We start from the raw sequence: 23,914 nt of genomic DNA on the forward strand, positions 1-23,914 counted from the left end.
AGTTAAGTGACTTGCCCAGGGTCACTCAGCTAGGAAGTGTCTGAGGTCACATTTGTACCCAGTCTCTCCCATCTCTAGGCCTGGCTCTCAATCCACTGAGCCACCTAGCTGTCCCTTCCCCACCCAAAACATGCATACAATGTGGCAGACAGGTAATCGTTTCAAAGAACATGATTCTTGGGGCTGGAGCACATTTTTATAATCAAACTTTTCCTTAATGGTCCCAAGTAGTTATTGAGTCACCATTCTCCCTGCATCTCATTACTTGTACATACTCCACATAACTTGGAAAAGCCTACCTAGGTCTCTAAAATGGTTGTCAAGGAAAGAAAGGGAGCAAGAGTGGGGATATGTCCCTAGTGATCATTTGAAGCACTTAAAAAAAAATTCACCAGCAGTTCAGTACAATAATTCTCAATATAACATATTAACCTTTGGAAACACAGTGTGTTTCAAAGTATGATGTTAATATTAAGCTGGCAATCTGGCTCCCCTCACCCTTTTTGGTACTGCTTTAAATATTTTGCTGAGCCCCCAAACTGCCATTCAAAGCACTTACCCTACTTCAGGCACAACTAGAAACAGTATAATTCTCCACACTTTTTAAAAAATATTCCTGATTTTTATTAGAAGCAACCCATAATTGGAACAATGTTAATCAATCGCATTCCTAAAAAAGAAACCACTAATTTCCTGCATAGTAGGCAGCTAGCAAAATGCTAAGCTGCAAACACCCTCACCACAGAGAATGGTGAGTCATTTCATAGACTGAGTCCTTCTCAAAGACACAAGGGCAAGGCCTTTCATGCCAAAACAATTGCTTTAAAAAGGTACCCGTATTACTCCTGTTTGTAACCCGGGGAAAAGGAAAACTAGGAGAAAGAGGGAAAGTCATCCTCTATCCAAGTAATGTTAGTGTAGCTATTCCCACTTTGTACCAGAGATGGTCACATTCACCATATAGTCAACAACACTTCAGACAAAGAATCAGGGAGACCCATCAAACACTGAAACCACGGAATGTTCATTTTATGTAAGACCTACCAAATATGAACAGGAAAACAAGTGATTATATATATATATATATATACACACACACACACACACCCACACACCCTACACATACACACACAAATGTCCTGGTCTCAATGCACAATGAGGAAGCAAAGGGAAAGAGATGTTGAATTTAAGAGAAAAGAAGACATGAGCTGGCTGAAGGAGAGGAAGATAATCACAGTTCTAATCTTCCAGACTTCGGAATGCATTCTGCATGTCTTCAAAAAGCTGAGCATATTCACTCTTGATTTTGGCTTCACCCTCTTTCACTGGGTCCTGAAATCAAGATATAAGAATTTAAACAACTTTGGAAAAGTTATAAGCATTTAATAAAACTCTGAATGAAGTCAGTAAGCGTCATAAAATTATTATCCTTGGTGCTTTTCAAGAAGGTTGTGAAAGAGACACAAAAGAAATATGTTCTAACCAAAAGATAGAAAAACACCTTATTTTTGTCATGGCTTCTGACTATATACACGCAATGATTATGTCTTATTTTCAACAATACTTCAAAGTACTGATAACAATGGATGCAGCAAATAAGAGTGCCAATCTACATCCATCAAAAAAGTAATAATAAATTTAAGGATAATTCCCTAGCTTAGCACTCAAGGCTCCCCACAATCTGATACCACTCTTCCTTTCTAGATTTATTTCATACTACTTCACTTTATATACTCCATGTTCTGGCCAAAGAGCACCCTCATACAGTTCCTGTACTTGCTTATTTCTTTATCTGTTGAATGAGTGGGCAATTCATCCCTTAATCTTCAATTTCAATGTTACCTCTTCTAAAAAATGTGTTCTCTACTCCCTGCTCTCTCCCAAACCCATCCAGGCTCTCTGGCCTCATGTCTCCTTCCCTCCCCATTAAACCAGTATTTGCTGATCACCCACTCTGAGTAAGGCACTAAGTAGAACACAAAGATAAATATAGGATAACACTTGTCCTCTAGGAAGTTACAGTCTAATGGAGTAAATAAGATACATCCCCATAGCATTTTACATCTTTCATACATATACTATACATTATTTTACAACACTGTTATTTTCGGCATGATTCTGTCCACAGTAGGCACTTAATAATCAGCTGATACCAGGAAGCCACTATCATTCAAAAATATAAGTTAATTATAATGCAACAGTCAACAACAACAACAAAAGATTTCTTAGTAAAGAATACTGGGAAAACTCTCCAGAATGCCATATAATGTACCTTGAATTTCATGGAGGTAAGTCTGTAGAGAATTTCCCCCATATTTTCTCGGATAATGGCCCATGTGATTTTATTATCACTCTGGGCAGTCGTTTCAATAGCTCTTCGTGCCAAATCATAAAAAGCGATCATGTTGGAGAGTATGCCCACAGTCTTATAGAATGGGCAGAACCTAGGGTAAATGGAATAACACGATTAAGAGAACTAGCTCCAAAGATGTTGGGCTTAAATTTAGTTTAATATGAAACTTAATTCAAATGGCATCACAAAGTTAGTTTCATCATTTAAATCTCTAGAATAGTAAACACTGTATATTTTTAAACATCAAGGTGTTGGGAGATAAGATGAAGGAGGAAAAAGAAAAAGAAGGGGTTTTTGAGGGAGGTTTTGTTATCATAAGAAACTCAGATGAATCAATTTCTTTGTCTTCTCTATTGCATAGTAGCACCACATTTGCAGATATTTATTTTTCACAGCTAGAGTCAGATAGGAGGAAAGAGAATAGTACTTGCAAACATTTAATTACTCTCTGGGGGCTTGTTTTAGTGCTCTGCAGTTTAAGAAGTAACTCAAATGATAATAAATGAGAGATAAGGACTCCCTTGAGATAGTTGGACAAGGCTTAATGAATAACAAAGCAGCAGCCCAGACCTTTTAAAAATAACACAAGCTTGCTATAGACGAGTATGTGCTAGCTGCTTCAAAAAGGCAACTTTTATAATTCTAAAACACCATATAAATATATGGCTGACAAAAACTTTGTGGGATGACATTAACAAGATATATAGGTGCAGCTAAGTGGCTCAGTGGATTGAGAGCCAGGCAGTCTCAGGTCTGAATCTGCTCTCAGACACTTCATAGCTGTGTGACTGGTCAAGTAACCTAACCTCAATTGTGTACCCCTTACTGCTCTTCTGCCTTGGAACCATAACTTAGTATTGATTCTAAAACAGAAGGTTAAGAGTTTAAAAAAAACAAACAAACAACCCCAAGCCCCTCACCCCGACTCCCACAAAATACATAGGAAAAGAAGGCCATATCTCTAGGTTATCTATACTGGTGAAGGGAGAACACCATAGTAGTTAACATGAAGTGTTCATATCACCCACCTACCCTAACATCCATGGGTCACATATTTATGTACGCCCCCTCCAGCATGCTTTCCTTTAGACACATTGCCACTGATCATTCATTGACTGAAGAAAAGTATCTCACAGTACTAAATTTACATGAAAACAAAACAAAACAAAACAAAAAAACAAACAAACAAAAAAAAACAACCACTAAAGAAATCACCCTGGCTTACCTGTCATAAGACGAATATCCATTTTGCTGCAGGAAATCATCTTTGAGAAGTTTTGCTACCTCCAGAGTAATTTTATCCCCTTCTGCTAAAGAAGCCTACAAAATATCAGGCCCACAACACTTTAAATTGTAGAACAGACAATAGTAATCAAAGACATCATTTTAGTTGGATTTTCACAACATATGTAGTTAGGAACTCAATAAAGGTGTTGAGATTGCATTTAAAAAGACAGTTCAGGACTGCTTTATGCTTCTTGCATTTTGGCACACTTACTTATTAAGTAAACAGTGTTTGGACCTGAAATTTTTTATCTATCTTAGAAATATCCCCAGAGTTCCAAATTATGGTAGTCTGAAAAGTAACAATAGTAGTCTCCAACTAGAAGGGAAAAAAAAGGTTGCTGGTTCATTGTGAACATGGGTAGTGTGATAATTAGATTAAATCTAAAGATGGGCAGGGTAAATTTAATCTAATTATCACAACTTACCCAACCAAAACCCCTTTTTATCCATTACATTAGTATCAGGAAGAAAATAGGGTCTTTAGTGGAAGGGAAACCAGTATTTTTTTCTTTTTTGAAGTATTTTCATATATAGCATTATTTCCTTAACTGTAAAAGCTGATCCTTATTAACCTATACAAGGTTAATAAATTAGTACTTCTCTTAATTGCTTATTCCAAAGAACATTCCTGAAAGCTGTTATCAGTTGCAGCTTCTACACAGTAATGGCTGTTTACACACTAGAGTTTTCTTAATCAACTTTGTTCTTCATTCTTTCAATAAAAACTTATCAAGAGAAGTTTTGGTTTATTTTTATTCTGAACTAAAATAAAAAAACTCTAAATAAAATAAGCATTTCCATACACAAAATAGAAGACAAATGTACATGAATTTGTGAACTTCTATTATGTACAGCTGGCTTTATAATAAACTAATAAGTAATTTTCAAAATTCCTCATGTTTATGTTTAATTTCCCTTTGGTCTTTCTTCTTTGAGTACTTAAAAAAAAAGGATTCAATGACCCTCTTTCCTTTTGGCATTCTTATTGCTAGTCCCCTCTCTCACTTCTCCTTTCCCACAAACAGAAAAAAAAACTAAAACTCCCCACCAAAAACCCAACAACAAAAAAATCAATAGATGAAACAAAGGAAAAAACTCCTTTCTTCCTCCCCAAAACTGGGGGTGGAAAAAAGAAAAACATCTGAAAAAAATATATAAGGCCAAGTAAAACAAATCCCCCAAATAACCCTATCAGAAAATAAGACTTCTTTTTCTCCAACAAATTTGATTTCCAGATTTGTGTTTACCCTTGCTCTCAAGAATGGTGATATTTACAGAAGGCCTGAAAGCATGACTCAGATCAGCATGATATTAATTCCTAGACTGTAAAAAATATGGGCGTTTAAAATCTGTTTCAAGGGGGCAGCTGGGTAGCTCAATGGATTGAGAGCCAGACCTAGAGATGGGAGGTCCTAGGTTCAAATCTGGCCTCAGACACTTTCTAGCTGTGTGACCCTGGGCAAGTCACTTGACCCCCATTGCCTACCCTTACTACTCTTCTGGCCTTGGAGTCAAAACACAGTATTGACTCCAAGATGGAAGGTAAAGCCCTAAAAAATAAATAAACAAATGTTTCAAACATGTCATCCTACTATCTTAAAGAGTGATAAGCATTCAATAATAATATGCTAAATTAATAAGTGAACTGGCATGTGGAAATTTGTAGCAAGTAATTGATGAATGAGATGACATACATATATAAAGTCCCACCTATCTTAATAACAATAACTCTCACCCATTTTCTAAAATGTAGATGTTAATAACGAACCTTCCCCACAAGCTGTACAATTTCTGCCAGATCCTCTTCTTCCTGTAGGATCTCCTTGGCCTTGGTCCTCAGAGGAACAAATTCAGCAAAGTGCTTGTCATAGTACTCATCCAAGGCGCGTGTATACTTGCTATAGCTGATCAGCCAGTTTACTGAAGGGAAGTGCTTACGCTGGGCTAATTTCTTATCTAAGCCCCAGAACACCTGTCCAAAAGAACAAACCATGTTGAAGAGTTCTCTATTTAAAAAGACATAAAAATCAATTTATTCATATGTACTACATCCCATCCTACATTAATGGTTGTGTTGTGAACTGTAAATTGTATAGTAAAGTCATATTTCTATAACATTATCACTTGGCTCTCTAAAAAATTCAACATAGTCCAAAACAACAATAAAGTCCCATTTGATAAGAGTAGCCAATTCTCCAAGGATGAATCCTTGCAAACATTTTGTATATATACAGAAAATACTGACATAAAGGCCTTTAAGCAACAGATACAAATTTTAAAACACATATTTTGTGAAAACAATTATGTTCCTTCCTAGCTTTTCTCTGCCATTCACAGTAGACACAAAGAATAAGGGAAAAAATAGGCCATATATTGGTTCAAATATAGAAAGACTATTATGCTACAATGCATCTCATGTGCCCAGGTTTAATCAAGAATATTAGCGCTATTCAATATAAAGAATGCTTCTGAAATGTAGTTGGAATAAAATTTGTTATTCACTAATGTTCAGACCTTATAGCTTAATTTGATTAACACCTTTAAAGTTAATAGCTCAAAGAAAATTCCAATTCTACCAAAGAACATACCTGAACAATACCAAGAGTGGCAGATGTAACAGGGTCAGAGAAGTCACCACCAGGGGGAGAAACACTAAGAAAAAAACAGAAAAACAAATTATTACAAACACCCAAGAAGATTCACACACACTTTGAGGCAGAAACATGGAAACTACTAGGATTATGTCTTTATAAGATCTATATCAAAATATGCATACTAGCTTTATTTCTGGAAAATTAGGAACAGTTTCTATGTCCAATGATTAGAGAACAGATAAATCTCTATCACTCTAATGGAAGATTATTGCACCATAAAAATGACAAATAAGAAGGCACATAGAAACATAGATTGAATAATAGAATGAAAACAATATACACTACAACCCAAAACAAAATCTGATAAAAGATGAAAAGGCCTAGAGCAATTAAGATTTCATGGTAATTATTTTGACAAGACCATACATATGAATAGTGTGTATTTCCTTTTAGCAACGGGCAAACTGGTTTTATATGTGACTGTATTTCTTATTTGACATATTTTTACTGACATGAGTGTGTGTGTATGTATGCATTTTTAAGAGAAAACAATTACCTGAAAAATGCATTAAAAATTGATATCATTTGAACAGATATCAATAATCATATTTTGTGGGTTTTTTCCCCCTGAGGGCATCCATGAAAAGATTAAAGATCACCTACTATTTTTTAAGTATGAGATGATTATTTTATTGTTGATTTTCAAGATGCTTGAGGAGATAAAAGGGAAGTCAATGTCACCGTTCTTACCATAAAGATGAAGGATTTAAGGTATTAAATAATTAAAGAAGGACTTGGCTACATGGCACGTCAGTGGTAAAACTTGGAAAAAAAGCTATAGGCTTACATTTGTTTCCCTTTATGATAATATGGCTTTGCTTTAACACTTATAATTTCTCTAAGTTAATTTTAGAATACCTGATGTAATAAGTGGCAACTAGGTGGCACAGAACACTAGGTTCAGAGTCAGGAAGATATGAGTTCAAATTAGCCTCACATATGTATAAGGTGTGTGACCCTGGGCAAGTCACTTGACATTTGTTGGCCTCAGTTTCCACAACTGTAAAATGGGGACAACAGTACCTTCCCATCAGGTTCTTGTTGAAGATAAAATGAGGGAATATTGTAAAGCACTTAGCAAAGTGCCTGGCACATAAGTAGGGGCTTAATAAATACTTATTTCCTTCTTACTCTCTCCCTGTCCAAATCATTCTGCAATGGTTAGGGAAAAAATTACAAGGTGTTCCAGCATTTTGTGCAGCACCCAGCAAGAGACTGTGCTCTCTAGTAGTTTTTTTTTTTTAACCCTTAACTTCTGTGTATTAGTTCCTTGGTGGAAGATTTGTAAGGGTAGGTAATGGGGGTCAAGTGACTTGCCCAGGGTCACCCAGCTGGGAAGTGTCTGAGGCCGAATTTGAACCTAGGACCTCCTGTCTCTAGGCCTGGCTCTCATTCCACTGAGCAACCCAGCTGCCCTCTCTAGTAGTTTTAAAAGACAAAAAGTACTTAAACAATCAGTGAATTCAAAATAATTCTATAAAATCAATTGTGAAATTAAATGAAACATACAATGTTATAGACATTTAGTGAAAAGGGGAAATGAAGAATTTCTCCCATAAGGGCTAGGCAATGAAGGTTAAGGGACTTGCCCAGGGTCATACAGCTAGGAAGTATCTGAGGCTAGATTTGAATCTAGGACCTTTCATCTCTAGGCCTGGCTCTCAATCCATTGAGCCACCTAGCTGCACCCCCTCTTATGGGTTTTTGAGCAGTAAAAGGTGTTGTTGTTTATGGGAATTAAAGTCTAACAAAAAGTTCAGAGGCTCATAAATTCAAAATTCAAATCAGCAAGCTCTTTTGTTTCCAATTTCGCATTGACATTTAGTAAAATAAAGTACCTCTTTCCTGAATATATTAATACCAACATTAGAGACATGTTGAAGGTTTAAGGAAATTTAAGAGAAATCTTCAAATAAAAGCTGGAAGGTAGAAACCAAGTACTTCAGTGGTATAAACAAGTTTTTTAAATAGGTTAGACATACTTTCATACATTGGTCTCCATGACTTTAGATATAGGCTCTTTAGCTACCAAGAGAAAGTATTTTATTCTACCATTTTCTACTTTAAATTAAGACAAAGGTCAAAACAGAATGAAATCAACACCGAATAGGACACTATTGATACCCAATGGTAAAGACTAATATTTTAAGCAAAACCAAGATCTGACAAATTTAGTACATTTTAATTTCAACAATCAGTAGGCATGGTATGTCCAAATTCAAACAACAGTCCCCAAACTCCCAAGTCAGTAATAAGACATAGTGTTTAATGGAATGACTATGGGGCAGCAGGGTCAGGCTCAGTGGATTGGGAGCCAGGTCTAGAGATGGGACATCCTAGGTTCAAATCTGGCTTCAGATACTTCCTAGTTGTATGACCCTGGGCAAGTCACTTAACTCCCATTGCCTATCCCTGTTATTCTGCCTTGGAACTAATACTTAGCATTGATTTTAGGACAGAAAGTAAGGGTTAAAAAACCAAAAATGACAAAAAAAAAAAAGCCCCTTCGTTTGAAAACATAGATTTTGTATACTTACGCTCCTACAATGCTGACACTCCCTTCCCTTTCTGGATTTCCAAGACATTTTACTCGGCCAGCTCTTTCATAGAAAGAAGCCAAACGAGCACCAAGATATGCAGGATAACCACTATCTGCAAAAATCAGAAAGAGGGTCAGTCTTTTAAAATACAGAAGCATATACACCAAGTGCTTGCACTGAATAAAAAGGCAACATGGTGACTTACCAGCAGGCATTTCAGCTAAGCGCCCTGAGATTTCTCTAAGGGCTTCAGCCCATCGAGAGGTAGAGTCAGCCATCATACTGACATTATAGCCCATGTCACGGAAATATTCAGACAGAGTAATTCCTGGATTTAGGGGAAGAAGGGGATAAAAAGTTACAAGACTAATGAAATGACACCCAAGTTCATTTATCCAAAAACCACAAAAAATTTAAAGTAATAAATATAGATTAAGAACATGGTATTCTTCCACATTCTTTCTACTAATTCAATGAAAGCCTGAAATGATTTTTATTTAGGAAGGAAACAAGGATTTATTAAGTATCTATGATGTGTTAGGGACTTATCCGGTTAGCAAACATCTCATTTGATCCTCACAATAACTCTGTGAGGGAGGTGCTATTATTATCGTTATTTACAGTTGAGGAAAGGGAGGTGGCAGACTTGCCCAGGGTCACATAGCTAGGAAGTGCCTGAAGGGAGATCTGAATTTCAGGCCTTCTAGCCTCTGGGCCAAAAGCTCTATTCTCTGGACCAGGTAGCTCAATAGACTATCAACATTTTTTTTTTCTTTTGATAACTGTTAAATATCTCTGGCTTTTTCATCTAGGTGATTCTACTAGGTAATAGTTACCAACTTTTCTGAGTCTTAGTTTTCCCATCAGTGAAACAGGGATCATAAAAAAAATGTCTGTAGAGTATTTAAAAACTGATAGTACTTTCACAGACATTATCTTACTGGACATTCAAAACCACTCTCTACCTTATACAGAGAGCAGAGCAGATCCACATCAGCCAAGTGGGACCTGTCCAGTTAAATGATGCCATTCCTGAGGTCACATAGCAGGTGAATTTCAGGGCTAGCTCCTTGAAATATATAACCCAATGATCCTTTTATTACCACAATATTGATAAATGTAATATTCCCAGTGGCAGCTAGGTGGTGCGGAAGGGAGATCCTGGGTTCAAATCTGCCCTATACAGCTAACTAACAAATGGTCCTCTGAGAAATTTAAGGCAAGATTGCTCTAAAAACCAATCAGTAGGTGTTGCAGAGTTTGAATCTAATTACCAGCTGCGTGACCTTGGGCAAGTCACTTAACTCAAGTTTCCTCAACTGCAAAACAGGAATGATAATAATAATATCTACCTTCTGTGATTTTTATGAGGATCAAATGAGATAATATTTGTGAAACACTTAATGCCTGGCACATGGTAGAGACTATAGAAATCCTTTTCCTTTTCTGCCGGCAGTCTCTCAGGAGAGGGTTTTACATGAAATGATACCAATTACAGTATAATTTAAATCTCCTCTGCCTTCAGAGAGCATCTGAGAAACCACTTTTCCCTGGGGAAAGGGCTCAAAGAAAATCTGTAAAATAGTTAAATAAGATTATTATTTCCATTTTACAAATGAGGAAACGGAGGCACAGTTAATTGTGCTGGCAAACAAATTTCAATTTTGTTTCATTTCCAAAATAAACATGAAGAACGTACACAAAAAATTCCAAATTACTTATTTCTCGGATACTATTTCAATATTAAAACTGGAGAGGAATGAAAACATCTACCACCAAGTATTAATACAATTTCCCCCCAAAATATTAAATTATGTTTGTTAGTCTAGAAAAATCAGAAGTCAATCAATGGTTGAATACCAAACGATTACATAAAAGTAAAAATACAAGGCAGTCACTAAAAAAAAAAAAAAAAAAGGTTATTTGAACATGAACCAAAGATTTCAGCTATGAACATTTAAAATACATTAATATTCTAACAGTGTGTATGCCAAATTAGATGCTTTCAGAAAAATAACAATCACAAATATTTTGGGGGAGATTTCAATGTTAAACTCAAAATGATAAAAAGTGCTAGTTAACCTGTTATTTATATCTCTTCTAATTGGTCACCGTATTCATATTTATTTTGATAGCTTTTAGAATAGCAAATATGCCTTTTGGTTACCAAATGTATTGTCAAAAAAATTCCCATATGTTAACCTCAGAAATCCTGTTTTAAACGATTAACACTTCAAAAAAAAGGTGATTATCAAATTGGTGAGAATCATTACATTTGGCTTTGATAACTTGTGACCAACGTTTGTCTGACATGTGCATGTCCATATGCCAAAAATGTTAGTAAGCAGAACCAGGTAGAGGGGAAAATGTGAAATGCTCAATTGCATAAATTACAAAATAAACACATATGCTGATAATAGACTTTAGATATAGAGGGATCTAAGGATGAAAGAAAAATAATACAGAAGCAAAGCTTAAGGTCTAGCACTAACTAAATCTTTTGAGAAGAGATAAGAATGTGTTATTGGACTCACCAGTGTAAATAGAAGCTTCTCTAGCAGCCACAGGCATGTTGGAAGTATTGGCCACCAATGCAGTTCTCTTCATTATAGACTCCACCCTCCCATCAACTTCCATTGTTAACTAAAAAGAAAGAATCCAGTTAGAGATCTCCTAATTTCTAAGACAGGTAGCTAGGTTTCCCAGTAGATAGAGTTGCTGGGTCTGAAATCAGGAAGACCTGATTTCAAATGCAGCTTTAGATACTAACTGTATGACTGATGGGGGCAAGTCACTTAACCCTGTCTGCCTCAGTTTCCTCATCTGAAAAATGAGTTGAATAAAGAAATGGCAGATCACTTCAGTATCTTTGCCAAGAAATGGGGTCACACAACAGTCAGACACAACTGAAAATGACAACAGTTTCTAAATCAGATTGAGTCATCCCACTCATCCACTGAAACAGGTTTTAATTTCTTAGAAAACTTCATACATATTTGTCACTGATTTAAACCAATATACATATTGATTCTAAGACAGAAGATATGGGTTTAAAAAAGAGACAAAAAACAAAGCAAAAGAAACAAACAAAAAAAATATCCACAACCCCAACCAGTAGCCCTATGAATCAACAGAGGAGTGTTTAGTAATTATTAAATATCCTTCAGATTATTAATGAGATGATAGCAGTGGCCGTTCTGGCAGACCATGTAAAAAGATACTGAATCAAATCCTTCATTGATCATTCAGGATCACAATGGAGAATGAAGAACAATGTCAGGTATGTGGCTGGCACAATCCAGTAGTATGAGGTAGTTTAGCCCTTGGAAAGCTAAAAGAACTTAAGTCATAGCAGCCTTAACTTTCTACATAGTCTGACAAAATGGCCACTGACAATATCTCATTAACAATTTGATAGTTACTAAACATCCTGGTTTAAATGGAAATCAAGAAAACATTTTACAGGTTTGCCTTACAACAGGACTATAGATCTCTCAAGATTCAACACCCTATCTCTTTCACTAGCCTCTCCCCTCTGATCTGAGGGTTGTAAAGTACAAGAGTAAACTCCTCCCAAAGCCTTCCTTTAGAGAAGGTTCACTACTTTCCAAGGGAACTCTCCATATTCAATCGGCAACTCTGCTTGGTTTTTAGACCACTGAACATCCCCTTTCCATACTCCCTCCGCCCAGTTTCTTTTTGGTTTTTGTCTTTCCCATTCTGTTGTAAAAAGGGAATGGTAGAGCAGGGACTGTGTTTCTTTAAGAACACTAAATTTCAACTTTGCAAGTAAAAAATTTGTACTTCTATTCTTTTATCTTTTTCCTAAATACTGAAAATCATTACAAACTCCAGTGTTTGCTAAAATTATAAGAAATATCCATAATCTTTCCCTTGGACTTATTTGTTAAGTGGAAATTTTTCACTTCCCTGAAAGCCAAGAGGTCTTCTCTAGTCTCTGGTGTCTTAGTAGCTACAGTTTTCCATTAATCATGACTAATGATCACCAGTGGGGTTTCTCCCCATTATGGAGTGATGCTCTGTCTTGTGTATACTAACCTCTGGGAAGTCTCTGAGTACTTCAGACATTTCATTTCCTCTTTCTCCACAACCCACATAGATGATCACATCACTATTGGAATACTTAGATAAAGACTGGGATATCACAGTTTTTCCACAGCCAAAAGCGCCAGGGATAGCAGTAGTTCCTCCTTGTACACATCTGGAAAAAGAAAAGTTTCTAGATTATTCATTTTCTAGTGAATAGAAAAACCATACATTGCAAGCTCTAGATGAGTCTGAATCCCATTTGTGAAATTTAATGGCTGTAAAACTATTAATGAGATATTTTTACCATTCTCAGTCTTAGTTTCCTAATCAGGCACCACCATCATTTACATTCTCAGGCCCATGTGAGGATCACAAGAGAATACATGTAAAGCATTCAGAAAACTTAAAACTGCTATCTGAGGGACAATTTTTTTTTCTAATAAGGGCACATGGATAACCCATGGAAAGGTTACACAAACAGATCCAACAGAGCATGCTTACGGGAAAAGTGCATCAAGGACTCTCTGGCCAGTTAACAGAGGGTGATTGGCTGGCAGCTTTTCAGTGACAGGACGCACTTGACGGACTGGCCACACTTGGACCATGGTGAACTTCTCTTTTACGTCCTCAAATTCAAGCTCCAAGACAATATCCTATAAGAGGGCAACAAAATTTGCTATCATATTGAGTGTTTAGGGCATGCTTTATCACAAATGATACATTATAACATTTAATCTGATACACCTCGATAAGAACCACAATCAATTTGAATTATATTAAACTGTCTTGTTTTTTAAACATTTCATCCTTGTTAGGGATTAATACCATTACATAATTAGATATATGAGAGTAGAACAAGGTCTACTGGATTCCTACAGGAGTAGAGCTTCAAGAAGGCAAAATTTAGGAGGAAAAACGAACTCCAAAAATTTCTCTCGTCTCTCAATCAAGCCAAATAAGAATATACTCTGTAGCCCTTATTCTCAACACCAAACCTGTTAAAAAGTCCTAAGTAAAATGAAAATGACAAGAATTCTTGTGAAGCCTATGAAGCATTAAGTGTTAATTAAGGAATTGAAAAGGTAAACACAACATAGGGATAAAATTAACTTCCTCTGAAAGATACTTACTGAGGTATCGTAGTTTCCAGGTGGAGCAATGTATGACACTGTACCTCGGCTGCGTGGTGGCAACATGATTTTGTGGTCGATGAGGGAATTTTCATGTACTACTCCATAAATATCGCCCCCGGTGATATGACTGCCAACCTGGAAAACAAAAAATTGTTTTATTAATTTTAAAACGAATCAGTTCACCTCCACTGGCATAAGTCTGGGGTCTTGACTAGTTTGTAAGTATATCACTGCTATTATTAGAAGCACAGAAACATTCAAAATATGCTTTGTGGTATATGTGGGATTATACTCTAATAATACATCTCCTAGTGTCATTTTGTTCACTATGTATGATATGACCTCTTCCCCCTTTATGAACTTCTTTGCAGAAACATTACAAGATTTCGGTCACCAAGCCACAACATACCCGGAAGTTTTTAGAAGGTGTGAAATCCCATTTGATATCTTTACTAAGGGCAGATATATTGACTCCTCTAGGAATGTAGATGCTTTGAGTTTGTGTGCTGATGTCTTTTAAGGGCCTCTGAATTCCATCAAAAATGGATCCCATTATGCCAGGTCCAAGCTCTACTGAGAGAGGTTTGCCAGTTCGGAGTACTGGATCACCAACAGATACACCAGCTAGAAACAGTAAGCTAAGGAAAAACTTAATATGAAAGTTAAAAGAGTTTACAGAGGGATAGCTGGGTAGCTCAGTGGAGTGAGAGTCAGGCCTAGAGACAGGAGGTCCTAGGTTCAAACCCGGCCTCAGACACTTCCCAGCTGTGTGACCCTAGGCAAGTCACTTGACCCCCATTGCCCACCCTTACCAATCTTCCACCTATGAGACAATACACCGAAGTACAAGGGTTTAAAAAAAAAAAAAGAGTTTACAGAACTAAAGTACAACAGCTGCAATACATGTATGTGTGTATATATATATATGCATATAGGTAATATACGTACATATTATGAAATGCTGAAGTACCCTATTACAGAAGAAACAAAACTACAAATAAAGGACATGTACTTTAAAGTTTAATAATAGTGCCTGAAGTAAAGTTTGGTCCTTGGCAATAAGTTCAAAACTCACAAACTAAAGTTATACTTAGGAATCTTAAGAATTGAGAAATGATTCGTAAGAGGAAAGAGATGAAAACCACAGAAAAACGGAGGTAAAAAAAATTCAAAAACTGATGCTAAAATTCACAGACTATTTTCTATGGTATGTTTTCTAAATCAGCATGTTTTGAGCTATAGTTTCCTAAAAATCCCCCAAATTTATTGTTGTTTGGCCATGTCTCAATCTTTATGCTCCTTTGGTATTTTCTTGGCAAAGATTCTGTAATATTTTGCTATTCCCTTCTCTAGCACATCTTATGGATGAGGAAACTGGGGCAAAAAGAGTTAAGTGGATTGGCCAGAATCTGAGACCAGATTCAAATTAAGATCTTCCTGACTTCTTAGGCTGAAAAAGAAAATTAGCCACATTCAGAGGAAGAATGGTGGGAGGAGAAACACAGAAGAAAAACAACTGCTTGAACACATGGGCTGATAGGGATATTATTGGGGATGAAGACACTAAACGATAACTCTAGTCCAATTATCAATAATATGGAATTAGGTCTTGATCAATGATACATGTAAAACCCAGTGGAACTGTGCGTCAGCTAAGGGGTTGGGGGCTAAGGGGGTTTGGGGAGAGGGAAAGAACATGAAACATGTAACTATGGGAAAATACTCAAAAAAAAAAAAAATCTTCCTGACTCCAGGCCCAGCACTCACCACCCAACTTCACTACTATTTTCAAGGCTTTTATTAAGTTTCTTAGAAGCACATGGCTACAAAGAAAAACCAAACAAAAGCAGGTCATGACCTTAAGGATGTTCTATTCTAATTATGGGGCTACAACACACAAACACATAAACATGTATTTGATCATTTGAAGAATAAGAGAACAAGGCTTTCTATGGGAGGGAGCATGCAAGCTGACCCTTGAAGGAATCATTTTTAAAAGGAAATACTGTGACTTTTATTTCTTCTAAATCCATCACCTTTAGCAATTAACAGAATCATTGGTAAACTTTAAGACAATTAGAGTGATATGGCTAGAAGCCAGATTACAAGGGGCAATAGATTAAATGGAAAAGGGAGACATCTAATCTCATCTTAAAAAAAATTTTTTTTAAACCCTTTCCTTCCATCTTAGAATCAATACTATATATTTGTTCCAAGGCAGAAGAGCTGCAAGATTTAGGTAAGGGGGTTAAGTGACTTTCTCAGGTCACACAGCAAGGCCAGATTTGAACTCAGAATATCCCATCTCTAGACCTGACTGAGCCAATTAGCAGCCTCCTCCCCACATCTAATCTCATTATAAATGGAGTCAGAAGATGTAAAGAAGTTGAGAGTTAAATTTTCACATGACTAGGATAATAGTAGGAAGTAGTACAGATGAATGAAGTTTTTCCATAGGGGCCAAAATGGAAGGGAGAGTAAGCTTCCTCTTCTGGAGGGTACAGTCCTCCCCAAGATTCACTGAATGCTGTCCTACAACTTGCTGAATAGTCCTAGGGAGGCCTGGGCATATTTGTCTCACAGAACTCTGTGGAAAAATGGGCTACGTTGTACTGACAGGGGAACCATCCTCTGTGATGGTCCCTATTTCCACAAGACTTTTTATGCTGTCATTGCCTGCCACTAACCGTCCTCCAAACTACTCCTTACTCCACTGTTTTCTGTGTTACCATGCCGTTCTTTCTGTAAGGAGGTTCCAGGTGAAATTTTAGTTACTGATGATTTAAAGCAATGAGGAAACCATTTCATGGTCAATCCAGCCCAAAGTATTCATGATGGGCTTAAGCAAACAGGCCACCATTTTTATACCAACATCCTTGCAGAAGACGAGAAAAATGATAAAGGATCTTGTTCAAATTAAGTCCATCTATATCTTGATACTCAATGACTTGAAAAAGTGGTCTTACAGACAACCAGGTACCTCCAATATGTTCTGCAGCACCACAGTGTGTTAAAGCACAATATTCAACAACAAATTTTGTATACTTCCATATAACTTTATTAAAGAATAATGCAAAAATCTGGATTTGTCTTTATAGTTAAGTATACAAATTGGCAAAAATAATTAAGCCTCTTTTTTAGTTTGAAAATTACAAACATATTATACTGAAATGTAAAAAATATGGTTCTCAAAGGTTATAGCAAACATTTCCCAAAGCTACAGTTTCCATGCAATGTTTCATCCATTGAATTAAAAACAATGAACCATAGGTCTTTCCTCAGAGAAATCAATATTATCATGGTGTATTACTATACTAACATTAATGTGGTAGTTATTAGTTTGACTGTTTTCCTTAACAAAGTCATCATGCCACATCTAGGTTTAGTATATGACTTAAAACCAAGTTTTTTCATTTTAATAAATAGGCAATTCTTACGAAATCTTTCTGGAGAAGATGGTAACCATTCTTTTTAGTAGGTTTTCCCTTTTCTCTTAGCAGTTTGTTTTTTCTCTGTTTTTTCCAATCTATTTTGCTACATGTTAGTGAGGGGGATGTGTATGTATTTTAAAATATCATGCCTCTGTTTTATAAATTAAAATCTGTAAAAAGTCACATTTGTTGCTTCTGCCTTTGGCATAAAATTATTGATATTGTGAAAAGAGCAGTGTTTTTCTATTAATGAAAAGGATACATGTTTCTTCATACACCTGGATAGTAGCCATTTCACCTTCCAATCGAATAATCTCTCCAACAAGTTCACTGTGGCTCACTCTTACAAGTTCATACATAGCTGCGCCAGCCATGTTATTGGCAGTGACCACTGTTAATAAAAGAAAAACAACTGTTAGAGACTTTTATTTAAAATTAAAATATTTGAAGAATACTCAATAATTATAGTTAAAGCCAAAGTTAAACATGATATAACATAACTTTCTTCCTTGTGTCTAAAGAAGTAAAGTTGCAACTGTGGACCAAGGAGCATTTATAATAATTGGACATAAAAAACTCACTGTCAGGGGCATTGAGGAAAGGGGCAAATACATTTGTTTAAAAGATCTCTTAGATCAGTGATTCCCAAAGTGGGTGCTGCAGCGATTCCAGAGAGGCGGTGATGGCCACAGGTGCATTTATCTTTCCTATTAATTACTATTAAAATTTAAAAAAAGTTTAATTTCCAGGGGGCTAAGTAATATTTTTTCTGGAAAAGGGGTGGTAGGCCAAAAAAGTTTGGGAACCACTGTCTTAGATAATGTATATGAGAGTACTCTGAAAAGTAAAAAGTAAATGATACCAATTATATACACATAATTAATATTATTAGAGTAAATATCTGGCAATGGTTGAGAAAAAGATATTCTACTTAGTGGAATGGAATTATACACAAGCACTGCCAATTTAAAAAAAATTAAAATATGATAAAAATAGAAATTCAAGCTATTCCACAGTGCTCTAGTTGGTGGGATGTTGGACAACATTTGATATGAAATACGTCCTTCTGATTAAAACAGTACCTCATCATATTAACCTTATGAGTTCCTGGGCAAAGTTTGAATCTGCCATTTAAGATACACAGGCAAGACAACACTGCCAAGTAAACCAAATTGACAGATTGGTTGTTTTGTTTGTGTGGGAAGAGGTGCAGGGGAAGTGAAAGACCTACTTTTCCAGATCTAAATTGAAGTCTGATGCATTTGGTGAAAACGACATAATAATTAATATTCAATAAGGAATTATGGTGAAGCCTAGGTTTAATACAAGTATTATTAAGTAACTATCAGGGGAAGATACTATTAGTTATGAAGACAATCAGAGCTGCTATTCATCAGTCCAAATAGCAAATGAGAAATCAAAAATTAAACATCAGCCTCTATTAACCTGGACACTAACACTCTCATTGCAATGAACAAGAAGCTTTTTTTTTTTAAAGTATAAGCCAAACCCCCCAATTTTGACAAAGATTAAAAATTGAGAACTGCATGTGAACACAAGAACTTGTTAGATAGTTTGTTTTTTAAGTGTATATTAAAATTTATGAGGTGGTCCTTTTCTGAACTTTTGGTGTCTTTTCCCCCCTCATCTTAATCACTACCCATTAATTCATTCCACCAATAAAATCTGCTCCCCTCTCAACAAATCAGTAATGTCAAACAACAACAACAAAAAATCAACACATTGGCCATTATCTAAAATGTATAGGAGAGGGGGCAGCTGGGTGGCTCAGTGGATTGAGAACCAGGCCCAGAGACTGGAGGTCCTGGGTTCAAGTCTGACCTCAAACACTTCCTAGCTGTGTGACTCTGGGCAAGTCACTTAACCCCCATTGCCATACCAAACCCTTATCATTCTTCTGCCTTAGAACCAATACCCAGTATTGATTCTAAGATAGAAGGTAAGGGCTTAAAAAAAAAATAAATTAAAAAATGAGTTTATGTACTCATACGAGAACATGAAAAACTTTAAAGTCAATCCTTTACCTTGTTAGGAAATAAGGGAAAGGGAAGAGATGGTAAATTTTCCAGTTTAGCTCAAACATTGCTTGTTATATATATAGTACTGGACCTAATAACATCTGTTTTCAGATCTAGCTAGAAATGATTGTCAGAGATCAAAGGAACTTTTGAGAACATCTGGTACAATTCCCTCATATAAAAGAGAAAAATGACGCCCAAGAAAGTTAAATGACTTGCCCAAGATCATGGAGGGTCACAACTAAGGGTCGGAAATGAGATTTGAATCTGGGTCCTTTGCCTAATCAAGCTGGTGTGCTCTTCTTCCCACTGTGTTCCCACTCAACTACCTAGTTATTTTTTTCCTGTCTTTTATAGTTCAAAAGGCATTTCTGCTTGATACAGAAAACAGAAACAAAATATGAAAAGAATGGCTATTTTCTTTCTACTGTCTGGTATCATTTTTCAATCAATCTCCTTCTTCCCAGGAATCCTATCCTTCATTTCTTTCTATACACAGGACAATCCAGCTATACTGGCCTCATGTGTTATCCCTCAAACACATTATTTTTCCCACTCCCTGCCCCAGATGCTAGTGCCATCAATTCATGGGGGGAAGGGGCTGCTGATTCCAGTGATGGAGTATTTATTATATTATTTTCTATTTTCCTCAAATTATTTCATTATCTCCTGAGATCTCTTGGTCGAACTAAATCTTCTTTCTTTTTTCTTTTAATAAAATCTTTACTATCTATCTTGGAACTGATGCTAGGCAGAAGAGCAGTAAGGGCTAGATAATTAAGGGCAAGTGACTTGTCTAAAGTCACAAAGCTAGAATTTGTCTGAGGCGAAATTTGAACCCAAGACCTCCTGTCTCCAGGCTTGGCTCTCTATATGCTGAGCCACCTAGCTGTCCTTCTACTTTTACTTTCTTTAAAGTATCCAAAAAGTCAAATAGATATTATATCTCTGGTGCTGTTTCATCATGTGAATAATGGCATTTTTTGTTTCCGTTTGTAATCGGTGCATCCTAAAATTTTTATCAGAACACTTTTTTCAATTTGCCCAATGTCTTCCTAATGAATTGTTAATAGAAATGTTTCTTTGGCAACATTTCTATAGCTTTTCAGGGGGAGGCAAGAGGGTTGCAAGGAGCTGGATGTATAGGATTTGCTAAGCACAAAGTATTAGGGAAAGCAAGTCAGGCAGTGGAAACAATAACTGAGCAACACTGTGTATGTATAAGGAAGAGTAGGAGGAACTGAGCCTTACTGGAACAAAAATTCATGTTAGAAGTATAATAGTCAGTTTAAAACCTTGTTTAAAATCCTGTTAAAAAAATTATTTCCGTTAAGACAGAGTTAGCTTAAGGCTATTTTGAAAGGTCTTTGACAGTAGAAGTTTTTTCTCTTTGGCACAAAGAATGGTACATTGCATTAGGGACTGAAAAATTAGGTTTGTTGTGAATTAAACAGGCCGGCAGATCTTTTGAGCTTGGGAGCATAATTAGTGTCCCTTTGTGGCCTGATCTTGAAATCTAGAAATGGAAACTAAAACCTGCCTTTTAATTAATGAAAATAGACCAGGACCAATAAATATATTGCACCTGTGGCTGAGAGAGACACCTTGGTCTTGAGATGCTTTAATGACAAACAAACAAGCACAAAGACTAAAGACAGTGTTAGAGGGTTTTTAATTCTAAGCTAAAAAAAGGAATATATTGGTAAGCCACTATTTCAACAGCAAGGCAGTCAACAGTTTCTCATGGTAACCTTGTGGAAAAAACTGAGAGATGTAGGTCATATAATACTGCAGCTAGTTTGACTTTTGTTAAATATATTGGGGAAAATGTAAAAGTTCTACATTTTAGAATACTGGCTTCAAAGTGGAGACCATGGGGCAGTGAGTTTTAGCTGATTAACTCAATATAACCCAACAATATGAGTTGCTTCCTCCAAAGTCCTGGGGCAACTAGATGGCATAATGGACAGACTTCCCTGGAGTTAGGGAGACCTCAGTTCAAATTCAGCTTCAGACAGTGTGAGACTACAAAAGCAAGTAAGTCACTCTACTTTAAAACAAAACAAAACAACCCTTTACCCTCCATCTTAGAATCAATACTGTGTATTGGTTCCAAGGCAGAAGAGCAGCCAGGGCTAGACAATGGAGGCTGAGTGACTTGCCCAGTTTTACATAGCTAGGATGTGTCTGAGGTGAGATTTGAACCCAGGACCTCCAGTCTCTAGGCTTGGCTCTCAATCCACTGAGCTACCTAGGTAGCCTCAGTCACTTTACTTTTGCTTTGGTTTCCTACTCTGTAAAATGGGGATAAAACTTGTGAGGATCAAATGAGATAATATTTGTAAAACACTTAGCATGGCATTGTGGTACAGGGCAGGTGCTAGACAGATGTCAGTTAAGATCCATTATAGTATTTTGAAAGACAGGTAGCAGCTGTATCATCTTTTTCTAAAAGAGTATCTCTACCACATGCCAGAGATGGGACTTTTCCTATACAAAATGGAAAGCTAGGATGTCAGCTTTGGAAAGAGTTGCCATGTAATCACTCTAAAATGGATGCAAAAGAATTAGAGAACCAAAAGAATTCCTGTTTCCATCTAGTTATAAGATCTATCCTCTAAAGATTGTCTTATTCTTTATTATCTGTATCCCTAGCATATAGCCGAGTACCTGAAAGTGCCCAGTAAACGCTTGCTGATCATTGGCCATTTAAGTCTTGTGAAGAGGCATCTTTCTTTCTCATTCTCTACTGTGGATACTGAGTTACAACTTGATCAATTAATCTGAGCAATATTTGCCACTAAATGGAGGAAATGAAGTAGGGTAGAAGAAAATGTCAAATCTCTATATTTAAAAACTTCTCAAACTCACAAAGCCTTATTTCTAATTGATGTGATGACTGACTCTTAATTTTGAAGGTTCAAATTTTTATCGAACATCTATTACAAATAAAACTTTGTGAGGAAAAAAACTTAACCTGTTTTCTATCCTCAAGGAGTTTTCAACTTTGTTGTGAAGACAAGACTTATATGATCAAATAGTTAAATAGTTAAAAGACTTCAAAAACAATTAAAACACTTAAAGACAATAGAAAAAGGTTACATAATTAATGCTATAAAAGTTGAAAGGAATGAGAGATCAGCGAAGGCAAGGGGTGGTCATGTTTACCAACAAAGTAAACATATGGAATGGTTCTTAAAAGGCATACAGGATTTGGATAGGTAGAGAAGATGTCAAATGGTGGTGGTGATAAAGTAGCCCATGCATTTATATAAGAACTGTCACCACTGAAAGGAAAGAGCAGCACTTACCAGGTCCTGAGACTCCATACACATAGCCAAATGCACTTTCATGGTCTTCATCAATGATTTTGGGTAGTTGGGAGAAATCCATCTTGTTTATTCACCTACATAAAACAAAATAACAAACAAGTAGGATTTGGCACTGAAAGACTCTAGAGATATCACCCAGGCCATATTTTACAGATGAGGAAACTAAGGCTAATAGTGGTAGAACCATTTGTCCAAGGCCACCAGAGATGTAAGGCACAGACTGAAGAGTTGAATCTAGGCACCCTCACCCCAAATTCAATCTTTTTTTGTCAGAGCACTGCTATCTTGTATAATCAATATTTATCTGCAGATTCCCTCTTTCAAATTTAAAGACAAATTAGGGCTCTTAAAAGTTACAAATTGCTTATTTTCTGATGTAAACTTTTTTTTTTTTTTTTTTTTTTTTTTTTTTTAAACCCTTACCTTCTGTCTTGGAGCCAATACTGTGTATTGGCTCCAAGGCAGAAGAGTGGTTTTGTCTATATCATTGTAATTTCTCAGTCATATCCTACTTGATGCTAATCAGCTATGAAACAAATTACTGAACCTCTTTCAGTCTCAAGTTTCCTAAACCATAAAATAGGGATAACAATAGCATTTACCTCACGGGGCTCTTGTGAGGGACAAATGAGATAATATAGATAAATGTTAGATTCCTAACATAACAGTCCCATTGAGGATGCTAACTTGACTGATTAAGCAAACAGACCAATTCAAACATTCTATACCTATAGTTTCCCTACTTTTCTATCAGAAGACTATGTTATTTCATCCTCCCTTCTCCAGGGTCATAGGTTAATTTGAGTTCAACTACCTTTCAGTATTGGATTCACACCATTACCTATGATAGCCATAGTTGTTTTCTTTGAATAGGTCTCCACACCCTTGTTTCTCTGATTTCTTCATTGTCACTTTTATATTGACAAATATTTTATTAAACTAGATATGGACCAATATCTCATACTCTATATAAAGTTAAGGTCAAAATGGATACATGATTTAGACATAAAGGGTGATACTGTAGGTAAATTAGAGGAGCATAAAATAATAGTTTACCTGTTTTTAAAGTCAATTATATATTAATTAATCATTAAT

General features: G+C 36.2%; 1 protein-coding gene across 1 annotated transcript; it reads right to left on the reverse strand.

Moving 5' to 3' along the window:
- Positions 1-73: 73 nt before the first annotated feature.
- ATP6V1A (ATPase H+ transporting V1 subunit A) lies at positions 74-23,716 on the reverse strand. The gene is made up of 14 exons (XM_044666773.1): positions 22,799-23,716; positions 17,711-17,839; positions 14,427-14,641; positions 14,015-14,152; positions 13,386-13,537; positions 12,894-13,056; positions 11,369-11,477; positions 9,040-9,162; positions 8,832-8,946; positions 6,229-6,292; positions 5,409-5,612; positions 3,579-3,673; positions 2,273-2,444; positions 74-1,332 (listed from the first exon to the last, which is right to left on the reverse strand). The coding sequence occupies exons 1-14, from the start codon at positions 22,878-22,880 to the stop codon at positions 1,240-1,242; spliced, it is 1,854 nt and encodes a 617-aa protein (XP_044522708.1). The 5' UTR covers positions 22,881-23,716; the 3' UTR covers positions 74-1,239.
- Positions 23,717-23,914: the final 198 nt, after the last annotated feature.

The sequence above is a fragment of the Gracilinanus agilis genome, chromosome 3, assembly GCF_016433145.1.
Source record: "Gracilinanus agilis isolate LMUSP501 chromosome 3, AgileGrace, whole genome shotgun sequence".
Taxonomy (NCBI): domain Eukaryota; kingdom Metazoa; phylum Chordata; class Mammalia; order Didelphimorphia; family Didelphidae; genus Gracilinanus; species Gracilinanus agilis.

Excerpts from the sequence above, each read along its gene's own strand:
- ATP6V1A (XM_044666773.1), bottom strand. The coding sequence starts at position 22,880 with ATGGATTTCTCCCAACTACCCAAAATCATTGATGAAGACCATGAAAGT. Across the intron at positions 13,538-14,014 it reads CTGGAAACTACGATACCTCA|GATATTGTCTTGGAGCTTGA; the intron begins GTAAGTATCTTT and ends GCCCTCTTATAG. Across the intron at positions 9,163-11,368 it reads AGAAGCTTCTATTTACACTG|GAATTACTCTGTCTGAATAT; the intron begins GTGAGTCCAATA and ends CCCTAAATCCAG.